Source organism: Natator depressus, chromosome 2 (assembly GCF_965152275.1).
Source record: "Natator depressus isolate rNatDep1 chromosome 2, rNatDep2.hap1, whole genome shotgun sequence".
NCBI lineage: Eukaryota > Metazoa > Chordata > Testudines > Cheloniidae > Natator > Natator depressus.
Window position 1 is genome coordinate 261421557 of NC_134235.1, and position 13302 is coordinate 261434858.

At 46.3% G+C, this 13302-nt stretch overlaps 1 protein-coding gene across 1 annotated transcript; it reads left to right on the forward strand.

The window, feature by feature from the left end:
* The first annotated feature begins 1578 nt into the window (after nucleotides 1-1578).
* Nucleotides 1579-13206, forward strand: LOC141983424 (zinc finger protein 783-like). The gene is made up of 6 exons (XM_074946553.1): nucleotides 1579-1724; nucleotides 9279-9405; nucleotides 9949-10028; nucleotides 11470-11584; nucleotides 11700-11813; nucleotides 12423-13206. Exons 1-6 carry the CDS (start codon nucleotides 1701-1703, stop codon nucleotides 12428-12430), a joined length of 468 nt encoding a protein of 155 aa, XP_074802654.1. The 5' UTR covers nucleotides 1579-1700; the 3' UTR covers nucleotides 12431-13206.
* Nucleotides 13207-13302: the final 96 nt, after the last annotated feature.

Below are 13302 nucleotides of genomic sequence, written 5' to 3' on the forward strand. Positions count from 1 at the left end.
AGGCTCAAGGCATTGGAACTGGCCTTACTGCACCCTCCAGGCTCAGGAACAAAAAGGCACATAAAAATAGATATAATTTATTTATTAAAATGTCTTGACTCAAGGGTGTATAACTCATGATTTTAGAATTCTTGTGGTTGTAAAGGTATCTTGGGGTTGTAGATGTGTGTTCATTATATTTTGAAAGGCAAAATTATGAATGGGTTGAACAAAGAATTAGATCAGTCCCTAAGGATAAGTACTATTCATTCTTGGCTATTAGCCAAGATAATCAGGGATGCAGGCCCACGCTCTGCATGTCCCTAAACCATCCTTTGATTGCCAGATGCTGGGAGTGGACAATGGGATGGTTCACTGAGTCATTGCCTGGTCTGATCATTCCCTTAGAAGCACCTGGCATTGGCCACTGTCACAAGACAGGATACTAGATTAGGCAGATGACTGGTCTGACCCACAATGGCAGTTGTAATTTTTGCAGAAAATTACAATAGATTTTTTTCCAGGGAGAAAGACGTTATAGGAGATAGTGTATGGCCTTTATTGAATATTTGAGAATCAAGTACACAATGGCATGCGGAAAAACACTAGACTGAGAGGCAAAATAACAGTTGCAAAAATGCAATCCCCATTGGTGGACTGACTCAAAACAAAGTTTTGACACTAGGCCAGAAATTCAGTCAGCTCTAAAATGAGAAGAAAAAAATTAAATTTAAAAATTCAGGGAATCCTAGCAGCAGATAAGACAACTTGGGAAACTGCTAGGAGACTCTATGCCATCAGATACCGTGATAAGGGATTCTTTGTTTCTGAGGGGATATATGTAAAATGTTCCACTGAATTAAGTCTCAAGGATTATCTACACTGGCAAGTTAAAGAGCTCTAACTTGCTGGCTCAGGGGTGTGAAAAATCACCCCCCCGAGCGCCGCAAGTTTGAGCGCTTTAAAGCGCTAGTGTGGACAGGCTCGGCTCCCAGTGCTGGGAGCTAATCCCCTCATCGAGGTGGATGACCAGGAGCACCGGCACCCGCGGGAGCGGTTTGAACTTTGTAGTGTAGACATAGCCGCAGTAGGTTAGATCAAAGAGGAGATGCATTGGCTAGGCATTGGGATGCCTGTGCCTTTAAGAACCCAGCCCTGGGAAGCCGATGCTGAGAGGTGCTGTCTGTGAGAGGGAAATAAAAAAAGCCCCTTCCCCGCCCCCCCCCCCCGATTTTTGCAAACACAGGGGTCTCAATCCCACTGGGGTAACTGCTCCCCCCCCCCCGGGCCCTGGTCTGTGCCTGGTTTTGCCCTCTATCATCCTCTGCCAGCACCTCACTCCTGGGATTAACTCCTGCTCCTCCCCTCCCAGCCCTGATTTTGCCCTTTAGCCCCTCTCCTCATCCTTCCTCCAGCTTCTGGACCACCCTGACCAGTCAATTTCCGCCCCCTGCTCAGATCCTGGCCACCCCCCTGCTCAGATTCGCCCTCTTTGCCCCTTTTTAACCCCTGTCCAAAGCAGTCAGGAGAATCCTACAGCTACTAAGGGGAGGGGGAAGGGCAGTGGCTTCAGAGGATGAACTGAGCATGCTCAGTGCACTGTAAGTAGCACATTCCTACAGAGACTAACAAATTTATTTGAGCATAAGCTTTCGTGAGCCACAGCTCACACTTTACTACACTACACCCGGCCCGCTGGAGCAGCCCCGCCCGGGGGGGCCATGCCTGAGCAGGCCGCTGCCCAGGTAAGGGCCCGGCGGGGGCGCCTTGGGCCCCGGGAGCTTCTCCCCACCCAGCCTGGGTCCCAGGAGCCGGCCCACGGGAAGCACGGTGCTGCCCGGCCAGGCTGGGGCTGAGCAGGGGGCGGCCGGGTCCGGCTAGGGTGGGGCCGTTTGCAGCTGAGCAAGGACCGGGACTTTGCTGCTCCCCAGCCGCAGGGATCGGCCCACCCGGCCAGTGGCAACCGTGCCCGGCTTGGGCTGCGCATGGAGAAATCTGCAGTTTGTACCACCCCACCCCACCCCAGGGTTTTGGGATGCGCGGGACACAGCAGTGCAGGTGGCTTCCACTGTTGGAGGGAATCAATAATTGCAGACTAGTGTAGAGCCTGGCTGCTGGGCACAGCTGGCGGTGCCGTGGGCCTAGCGTGTTTCCCTCTCTCCTTTGGAAAAGGATCTGCCATGGGGCGCTGGAACAATTTGTATAGTGGGGCTGCTCAGAGCCATTGAACTAAATGGTGTAATCCCTGTATATAATGGAAACCACTTGAAGTCAGGGGGTGCAGCCGCACCCCTAGTTCCAGCACCTATGGATCTCTGTGTAGACTTTGTCCCTTAGCTGTAAAATTCCCAAAGATTTATCAAAAATATCTTTCTTCTGCTCCTTTAAAGCAGCAGAGGGACAGCATGGGGAAGAGTCTGTGTGCAGTATATTCACTTCCAATGGTGGAAAAGTAGATTTGGATTTTACATTTCAGCTTTGCTTATTGGATCCCCGCTGGGTTACTATAAACCATGTGTGTCCTGGGTCTTCCGCTGACCAACTTTTTGTGTGTTAACTTTTCCCATTTTAATTTTGAAGCATTCTCAAATCGGGGTCACAGAGAGCACTGATTAGTGCCAAAGAATTAAAAAAATAATGCCTTTGGAAGAGGGCTCTGGATTCTTTTGGATTCTGTCTCCCATCCTAAATCTTAAAACAACAATATTACCTAAATAGTTAGACAAATATAAAGCTTATTTTCACTGACGTTGCAGATCTTTTGACTATTCTATCTGGATTAGAACTGCAGAGTGCTCAAAAGTTTGCCTTAATAGGGTTTATGTGAAGATTTTCTTTCACGTGACTCCATATGAAATTCCCATCCCAAATCTTGTTTAATTAAAGACTAATAGATTTATTTGGGCATAAGCTTTCATGGGTAAAAAAACCCACTTCTTCAGATGCATGGAGTGAAAATTACAGATACAAGCATAAATATACTGGCACATGAAGAGAAGGGAGTTACCTTACAAGTGGAGAACCAGGGCTGACAGGGCCAATTCAGTCAGGGTGGATGTGGTCCACTCCCAATAATTGATGAGGACTGGTCAATGCCAAGAGAGGGAAAATTGCTTTTGTAGTGAGCCAGCCACTCCCAGTCCCTATTCAAGCCCAAGTTAATGGTGTTAAGTCTGCAAATGAATTGTAGCTCTGCAGTTTCTCTTTGAAGTCTGTTTTCAAAGTTTTCTTGTTGAAGGATGGCTACTTTTAAATCTGTTACTGAATGTCCAGGGAGATTGAAGTGTTCTCCTCCTGGCTTTTGTATGTTACTGTTCCTGATGTCTGATTTGCGTCCATTCATTCTTTTACATAGAGATTGTCTGGTTTGGCCAGTGTACATGGCAGAGGGGCATTGCTGGCACATGATGGCATATATCACATTCATAGATGTGCAGGTGAATGAGCCCCTGATGGTGTGGCTGATGTGGTTAGGTCCTATGATGGTGTTGCTAAAGTAGATATGGGGACAGAGTAGGCAGCGGGGTTTGTTACAGGGATTGGTTCCTGGGTTAGTGTTTCTGTGGTGTGGTGTGTAGTTGCTGGTGAGTATTTGTTTCGGGTTGGGGGGCTGTCTGTAAGCGAGGACTTTTCATGAAGGTCACTTTCCTAATAGCCATCTCTGACGTTATTGACATAAGCTGGGACCGTATAGATCATTGTTGCAACCAAGGTTCTGTAGTGGCATCAAATCTTATATAAAGGGGGTCAAATGAGGTGTCTAAGACAAGGTTATGGTTTGCTGATTATGATTATGCTGTCTATATGCATGTATCATTTTTGTATTTAAAGTTATAAGTATTGGCTCTATACTGTCTGTAGTTCAAACTTGTGCTACGCTTCTGGGTGACACCCCAGACAAGTTGGTGTCAGCTCTGCCTACCCTGCTTGCTGGCCCATTAAGGACCATCAGCTACACAACTGACCCATTGAGAGAAGGCAGATGCCTTGTAACTCAGCAAGGTGTGCAGGGACATGCCTATGGACAGAACTCTGAGGTTTTTCCAGGCCATGGGATGGGCAGCTTGTCTTTGGAACAAAGAAAGCAGAGACCACATGGCAAGAGACTATAAAAAGCTGCTGCAGCTCCTCCATCTTGTTTTCAATCCTGCTTCTGACCTCTGGAGGGACTTAGCTACAAATGGAGGCTCTACATAAAGGACTGAATAACCCATCCCAGCAGTGGATGGACTCCAGAGACTAGATTTGATCCTGCAGTTTATTCCATCACTGCTGCAAGCCTGAACCAAGAACTTTGCCATTCCTGTGTGTCATTGATTCCATTTAACCAATTCTAGCTCTCATCTCTATCTTTTTTCTTTTATGAATAAACCTTTAGATTTTAGATTCTAAAGGATTGGCAACAGCATGATTTGTGGGTAAGATCTGATTGGTATATTGACCTGGGTCTGGGGCTTGGTCCTTTGGGATCGAGAGAACCATTTTTCTTTTACTGGGGTATTGGTTTTCATAACCATTTTTCCCCATAACGAGTGGCACTGGTGGTGATACTGGGAAACTGGAGTATCTAAGGGAATTGCTTGTGTGACTTGTGGTTAGCCAGTAGGGTAAAACCAAAGTCCTATCTGTCTGGCTGGTTTGGTTTGCTTTAGAGGTGGAAAAACCCCAGCCTTGGGCTGTAACTGCCCTGCTTGAAGCAATTTGTCCTGAATTGGCACCCTCGGTTGGATCCTGTCAGGACCAGCATCGTTACACCATCTCCTCAGCTAGAAGGGTTGGCAAGCTTGAAGCGATGATGGCAGTTCCTTCTTACACTATATTCCATAAAGATAAGGTTTCTTTGCGTCTACACCCCAAATTCACCCCGAAAGTCGTTTCAGAATTCCATCTTAACCTATTGATTCACTTACTGTGTTCTTCCCAAAACCACGGTCCGCAGGGGAACGAAGACTCCACTCCCTTGACATTTGGCAGGCCTTGGCCTTTTCCCAGCAAAGAACAAAACCAATCAGGAAATTCCAGAGAATAACTGTCACTATAGCAGAAAGAACCAGGGGGCATGCCATCTCCACCCAGAATCTCCAAATGGATCTCTGGTTGCACTCTGCTCTGCTGGCAGCTCTCGGACTTTCCCCACCCCATAATGTGAGAGCTCATTCCACGATAGCACAAACAGTGACTCTGGCATCTCTTCAGGAGGTGCCCCTCCTGGACATCTGTAAAGCGGCCACATGGGGCTCCGTTCACATGTTTGCGAGACATTATGCCCTAGTGCAGGTCTCTGCTAATGCCTCCTTTGGAATGGCAGTCCTACGGTCGGCTCTACCTTCTACATCCTCAAAACTGCCTCCTACTTAAGTTCTGCTCATCAGTCGCCCACAGTGGAATACAATAGGGACCATTACTTGAAAAAGAAGGGGAAGTTACTGACCTGTAATTGGAGGTTCTTTAGGATGTCTGGTCCCTGTCTACATTCCACTACCCACCCTCCTTCCCCTCAGCTTTGGATCTTCTTTGATTCACAGTAGAGAAGAAACTGGAGAGGCCCAAATTAAATGTATACCCAAAATTTAAAAACACAGTAAAAGAACTAAAAGAGAGGCACTGTGGCTTAACAACCATGTAGAAGAAGCAGTGAGAGATAAAAAGGCATCTTATAAAAAGTGGAAGTCAAATCTTACTGAGGTAAATAGAAAGGAGCATAAACACTGGCAAATTAAGTGTAAAAATGGAATAAGAAAAGCCAAAAAGGAGTTTGAAGAACAGCTAGCCAAAAACTCAAAAGATAATAAAATGTTTTTTAAGTACATCAGAAGCAGGAACCCTGCTAAACAACCAGTGGGGCCCCTGGACAATCGAGATACAAAAGGAGCACTTAAAGATGATAAAGTCATCGCAGAGAAACTAAATGAATTCTTTGCTTCAGACTTCATGGCTGAGGATGTTAGGGAGATTCCCAAACCTGAGTCGTCCTTTGTAGGTGACAAATCTGAGGAATTGTCACAGATTGAAGTGTCATTAGAGGAGGTTTTGGAATTTATTGATAAACTTAATAGTAACAAGTAACCAGGACCAGATGGCATTCACCCAAGAGTTCTGAAAGAACTCAAATGTGAAATTGAGGAGCTATTAACTATGGTTTGTAACCTGTCCTTTAAATCGGCTTCTGTACCCAATGATTGGAAGATAGCTAATGTAACACCAATATTTTAAAAAGGCTCTAGAGGTGATCCCAGCAGACAGGTAAGTCTAACGGCAGTACCGGGCTAATTAGTTGAAACAATAGTAAAGAATAAAATTGTCAGACACCTAGATGAACATAAATTGTTGGGCAAAAGTCAACATGGTTTCTGTAAAGGGAAATTGTGTCTTACTACTCTATTAGAGTTGTTTGAAGGGGGTCAACAAACTTGTGGACAAGGGGGATCCAGTGGACATAGTGTGCTTAGATTTCCAGAAAGCCTTTGACAAGGTCCCTCACCAAAGGCTCTTATGTAAATTAAGTTGTCATGGGATAAGAGGTAAGATCCGTTTATGGTTTGAGAACTGGTTAAAAGACAGGGAACAAAGGGTAGGAATAAATGGTAAATTTTCAGAACGGAGAGGGGTAACTAGTGGTGTTCCCCAAGGGTCAGTCCTAGGACTAATCCTATTCAACTTATTCATAAATGATCTGGAGAAAGGGGTAAACAGCGAGGTGGCAAAGTTTGCAGATGATACTAAACTGCTCAAGATAGTTAAGACCAAAGCAGACTATGAAGAACTTCAAAAAGATCTCACAAAACGAAGTGATTGGGCAACAAAATGGCAAATGAAATTTAATGTGGATAAATGTAAAGTAATGCACATTGGAAAAAATAACCCCAAATATACATACAATATGATGGGGACTAATTTAGCTACAACTAATCAGGAAAGAGATATTGGAGTCATCGTGGATAGTTCTCTGAAGACGTCCACGCAGTGTGCAGTGGCAGTCAAAAAAGCAAACAGAATGTTGGGAATCATTAAAAAAGGGATAGAGAATAAGAGGGAGAATATCTTATTGCCCTTATAGAAATCCATGGTACGCCCACATCTTGAATACTGCGTACAGATGTGGTCTCTTCATCTCAAAAAAGATATACTGGCATTAGAAAAGGTTCAGAGAAGGGCAACTAAAATGATTAGGGTTTGGAACAGGTCCCATATGAGGAGAGATTAAAGAGGCTAGGACTTTTCAGCCTGGAAAAGAGGAGACTAAAGGGGGATATGATAGAGGTCTATAAAATCATGAGTGGTGTGGAGAAAGGGAATAAGGAAAAGTTATTTACTTGTTCCCATAATATAAGAACTGGGGGCCACCAAATAAAATGAATAGGCAGCAGGTTTAAAAGAAATAAAAGGAAGTTCTTCTTCACTCAGCGCACAGTCAACCTGTGGAACTCCTTGCCTGAGGAGGTTGTGAAGGCTAGGACTATAACAGGGTTTAAAAGAGAACTAGATAAATTCATGGAGGTTAAGTCCATTAATGGCTATTGGCCAGGATGGGTAAGGAATGGTGTCCCAGTGTGACAGATTTCTGTCACCAATCCACCTGGGGCGTCAGGTGATCAGGCTGAGGCCACAGGATCTTTAGGGGAGGAGATGAAGGAGCACACCAAGTGACTAAATTTTAAAGCTTTATTAATAAAATAACAGCGGTGAGTGCGGGGTGCTCCCCATGTCACTCAGAGGAAGGAAGAAAGCGTTAGTACCCATGCCCTAACCCACTTTCATACTCACACACGCAGAACCTAGGGCTGGCCAAGCCTGGGTGTAACGTAAGAAGAAGAGTGGACGAGAGTTCTGTCCTGTGCACAGGTTGTACAGGGTCCGCTGTTGGTCTCCGATTTGCTTCAGCTCTTAGGATGGTTTTAAGTCCCGGGGTCTTTTGTGGGAGTTTTGTTCAGGGATCTTTGTCCCCCATGCTCTTTGTACCAGTCCAAACCGGCTTTCTGTGGCCTCTTCAGCTTTCCACAAAACACACCAGCTTCAGGGACGCGAAACTTGTTTTCCCCCTCGCCGGTCTTCACTGTCTCAATAGCTTTTTTGCAATTCCCTGCAGTCTTGTTCAGTTTACTGCTCTGTTCTCATGGCTGGTTGGGGTTGGAATCCAGGCCCCTGTCTTTCTTGGCAGGCAGCCGAGAGTCAGTTGTGTGCCATGGCCTTTGGCTGGAGTCCGCGTCTTATCTTTGGACCTAGCTGGAGTGTCGAGTTAATCCGTTCTCTTCTCCCTCCTTCCCTCCCTCTTCGGCCTCTTGCAACCTGCAAAGGAACCTTTCACTCCACACTCACACCTTTGAGCCTTCCCAAAATGCTTCGCAATGCCTGCACCAGCGTTAGCAACATACAATGCTGATCTGGCTCCCCAGGGGACCCCCTGAGGGAGGGGGCCATTGGGGTTGTGTGACACTAGCCTCTGTTTGTCAGAGAGTGGAGATGGATGGCAGGAGAGAGATCACTTGATCTTTACCTGTTAGGTTCACTCCCTCTGGGGCACCTGGCATTGGCCACTGTTGGTAGACAGGATACTGGACTGGATGGACCTTTGGTCTGATCCAGTATGGCCATTCTTATGTTCTTATTATGTTCTTATGAGAGATAGTCGATCGGCCTTGCCCTTTATCCCCTCGGATGGAGGCACAAGCTGCGTCAGGGCGGACCAACGGATACTACCCTTAAATTCTCTGGCTCTGGGTGTGTGGTGCACATGGGTAACCCGCAGTGGAAAGCAGATAGGGACCACACATCTTGAAGAATCTCTAGTTACAGGTCAGTAACTCCCATTTATTTTATTAGTTCCTATTGTCAATCCTTTTGCCAACGTAAAGAGTCTTCTTTAGTACCTATGAGAGGTAGCTCCTTTAATGAACTACTACCTCAAAATAGGACTTGAGGGGTAACTAGATTTCCTTCTGGGTGTGCAACAGTGCCCTGGATTTGAAATTCATAGGAAAATATTATGTGCCACTGATAAGTGAAATTTAAAAAAAAATCTGTCTCATGTGAAAGGTAGGTGCTGCCAAAACTTGACGAGCACTCCACACACTTGCTCAATGAGGAGGCTACATTGAGTCTGGTGGTTTGGGCATTTCTGATTGGGACATTTATTAAAAAGATATTTTTTTTCATTGGCTACTGATGAGACACCAGAAAATAAAAATTATTTTCAGGCATTACCAATCTCTACTGCTACCTTTGATATAAAGTCACTGGATGCAGGTGTCAGGAAACAACTGCAGCAGATGATGCTGAATGTGTCACATTTGTGATTTCAGGTCCCAGTGACGTTTGATGAGATCTCCGTCTATTTCAATGAGCAGGAATGGGGGAATTTAGATGAATGGCAGAAGGAGCTTTACAAGAATGTGATGAAGAGCAACTATGAGACTTTACTCTCACTGGGTAATGATGTATTTTCATTCATTTATCAGAAGTTCCATGATCAGTGCTTTTTACATTTCCCGTGGTTTCAGGTAGATCAGCATTTACTTAGAACTTTTGTGACTGGTCCACCTTACACAGCCCCCATTTAAAGAGACTAAAAATACCCAATAATGGGCTTAATACTTTAGTGTCCAGTATCAAAGTACTAGCTATGTTTTTCTTGTGCGTATTTAACTGATACATGCAGAGAAAGATTTTCTGTCCAATCTCTACCTGCTCAGAATCAGACAAGATTAAATAAACAATCCCCCGTATATGTGGATATTTCTGAGTCAGCTGCAGGGTCCAAAACTGATCTTCTCCCAGATGTTTTATGTTTTTTTTAACTATTTTGTCTCCACTCAAATTGCCAATCATTTCTGGTGATGAAAGGGGGTTGGTTTAACATAATTCTCAGTCCTTTTAAATTGTAGCAAGTGCTCAGTGTGCTATTAATGAAGCATCATAATCCCTGATCCCATGATCAGACTATGCAATTTCCAAACCTGACATTCTGTCCAGGATTGAACAAGGGGAAGAGCCATGTGTCAGGGATCAAGGGGACCCAGAGGAAAGGGAAGTGTCTACAGACACCAAGACAGGTGAGTAGTGACTGATTATGTAGGGCTGTGAAGGAATGATGTTGTTTATGTATGGCACAGGGATATCCATATCCCAGAACAGAGGTAGGCAAACTACGGCCTGCGGGCCACATCCGGCCCACGGGACCCTCCTGCCCAGCCCCTGAGCTCCTGGCCCGGGAGGCTAGCCCCCAGCCCCTCCCCCGCTGTTCCCTGTCCCCTGCAGCCTCAGCTCGCTCCGCTGCGGGTGCAAGGCTCTGGGCAGCGGGCTGCGAGCTCCTGGGGCAGCAGGGCTGCAGAACCTGGTGGCATGGCTGGCTCCAGCCGGGTGGCACAGCTGTAGTGCCGCCAGCCACCGGTGCTCCAGGCAGCGCGGTAAGGGGGCAGGGAGCAGCAGGGTTGGATAGAGGGCAGGGGAGTTCGGGAGGGGGTGCTCAGGCGGCGGGTGTGGATAGAGGTTGGGGTGGTCAGAGGGTAGGGAACGGGGGGGTTGAATGGGGGCAGGGGTCCCGGAGGGGCAGTCAGGAAGGAGGGGTGGTTGGATGGGGCAGGGGTCCCAGGGGGGCAGTCAGGAAGAAGGGGTGGTTGGATGGGGCAGGGGTCCCAGGGGGGCAGTCAGGAATGGGGGGGGGGTTGGATCAGGGGGCACTTAGGGGTGGGATGCCTGGGGGCGGTCAGGGGACAGAGAGCGGGGGGGGGTGGATGGGCCAGGGGTTTTGGGGGGGCCGTCAGGGGGCGAAAAACAGGGGAGGGGTCAGATAGGGGGTTGGGGCCGGGCCACGCCTGGCTGTTTGGAGAGGCACAGCCTCCCCTAACTGGCCCTCCATACAGTTTCAGAAACCTGATGTGGCCCTCAGGCCAAAAAGTTTGCCCGCCCCTGTCCTAGAATCTCATTAACACAATGTGGAATTCAGTGTTTTTGGTTTTTTTTTCAAAGGGAAAGTTAAAAAGGGAAGAGTTGGGGGCCTGTTAATTGTGGCTCTCATCTGGGAGGTCAGCAGTGCTGCTCTGGGTAGCCTGTAGTGGTATGTCTGCAGAGGGATAAAAGCCCCATGGCATGGTCATGGCTGGCCAATTCAATTGACTCGGGCTTGCGGGGCTCAGGCTATGGGGCTAAAAACCACTGTGCAGATGTTCAGGCTTGGGCTGCAGCCTGAGCGCTAGGACCCTCCGTCCTCACAGGGCCCCAGACCGCAGGCTCCAGCGAGAGCCTGAGAATCTATACAGCGATTCTGGAGCCACAGAGCCCTAGCCCCTATCAGCTGACCCAGACCAGACGCAGGTTTTTTTATCCCTATGTAGATGAACCTTAAATGACTGCAGGCATGTTTGTAGCCGTTCGGAAGACCTGTCTGTTTTGGCGAAGAATTGGCCTAGGCTTGAAATTGGGTCTCAAATGTTTTTTTAAAAATGTTCTGTGAACACTAGAAAAATATACTGTAATTCTCTTTCCTCTGAACAGAATCTCCCATTTCCACACATATTTTACCACGAACTAAGCAAGAGGAAGAGCCACATATTGGGGATCAGCCAGTTTCAGAACCAAAAGAGAGCCTTCCAGAGCGCAGCACCAGCGAGTAATTAAACCTGCTTGGATGCAATGAATGAGTAAAATGTTGGAAATGCCAACAAAATTCTGATGAGCTCTTAAAGGTTCTGCCTTTTTCTCATGTATTTCTGTTTTGTAACCAGAACCTGACATACCTTCATCTCCGACCTCAGTCCTGGCTTCCTACCACGCCTGGCTGACTTTGGGCATTGTAGCTCTCTCATCATCTGATTTATTCCCACCCTCCCTGTTTTCAGGTGAAGAGGCTTTCTTTAAAAACCAAGCATTTTATTTAAATCCCTGTCTGGATTCTATAGGTGGCAGGGACTTTCGTACTTTGTGCTTCGTCCGGTTCAGAGAGCAGCCTCTAGATGCTAACATATGCAAATAATAATAATTCTTTATTCTATCAGCCAGGGCTTTGGAACAGAGCCCGAAGCTGGAGCGCAGAGCAATGAAGCTGCAGGTTTTTGCCTGGAGCTGGAGTGGAGCCGGAGCACAGAAAAACTTGACTGCTCCAGTTTTTTTTTTCATTTTCAATCCAAAATGAATGATATTTAGCAAGAAAGTCCTAAAGGTGCCAAAAAGTTTCAGATTGTATAACAATTGATATTAACAGGTTTCAGAGTAACAGCCGTGTTAGTCTGTATTCGCAAAAAGAAAAGGGGTGGGGGAGAAAACCTGGATTTGTGCTGGAAATGGCCCACCTTGATTATCATACGCATTGTAAGGAGAGTGATCACTTTACATAAGCTATTACCAGCAGGAGAGTGGGGTGGGGGGAGAGAAAACCTTTTGTAGTAATAAACACCCATTTTTTCATGATTTGTGTGTATAAAAACAAACATCTTCTGCGTTTTCCACAGTATGTTAACAAAAAGCTGAATGGGACGAAGTGAAGAACCTGCGAGACCTCTTGGCAAAGCCAAACCAAACAACCGTGAATCTTCAAGCCGTCGATGTAACCCCGGGAGTTTTAATGAAGGAATGGCGAAAACTGTCAAAATTCTTGCAAGAAAATGGTGGACAAATTGCAGAAGGAATTCTATCCTCCATGCAGAAACGCGAAGAGAAGCTTTTTGACAATATTCATTTCCTTGCTGGAGTTTATGTTGACCCACGGTATCGGATTCTTCTTACCTCAAGGGAAATACCAAAGGCAAAGGAAGGGCTCCTTGATATTGCTCGACGACTCGAAAAACAAAATCTGTTGCTACATTTGAACTCGGTGAAAGAGGTTGAAGAAAACAAAACACAACAAAAGGAGTCCTCAACCATCGAATTTGCGTTTTCGGAAAGTTCACATCCTTCAGAAATAGCAGGCTGTTCTCAAACTTCCGTCTCCACTCTGAACTTGTTCGAGCGTCCATCCCTGAGACGTCTTCAACCATCACAGGGAAATGGAGATAATTCAAGCACCAATTCTTCAGAAGAGGACGCCTTTGAAAAGGAATTGGATAAACAAGAAAGATGCTGGCGAGTTTCTGCGATTCATAATTGTAATGAAGCGTTATTTGAGAGAAACTTTTGGGAAGATTGTGAGGCGATGGAGTCTATTGGTAGGCTGAAAGTTAAGTCTGTTTTTGAGGCCATTCACAGCTACCCACACCGCATGCAGGCTGCCTGTAGAATTGCTTCGAGCATGCCAACAACTCAAGCTGGTGTAGAGCGACTGTTTTCGGCTTTAAAGTTAATTTTAAATGGTTTGCGTCAGGGTGTGAAAGACGACTTGATTGATGCAATAAT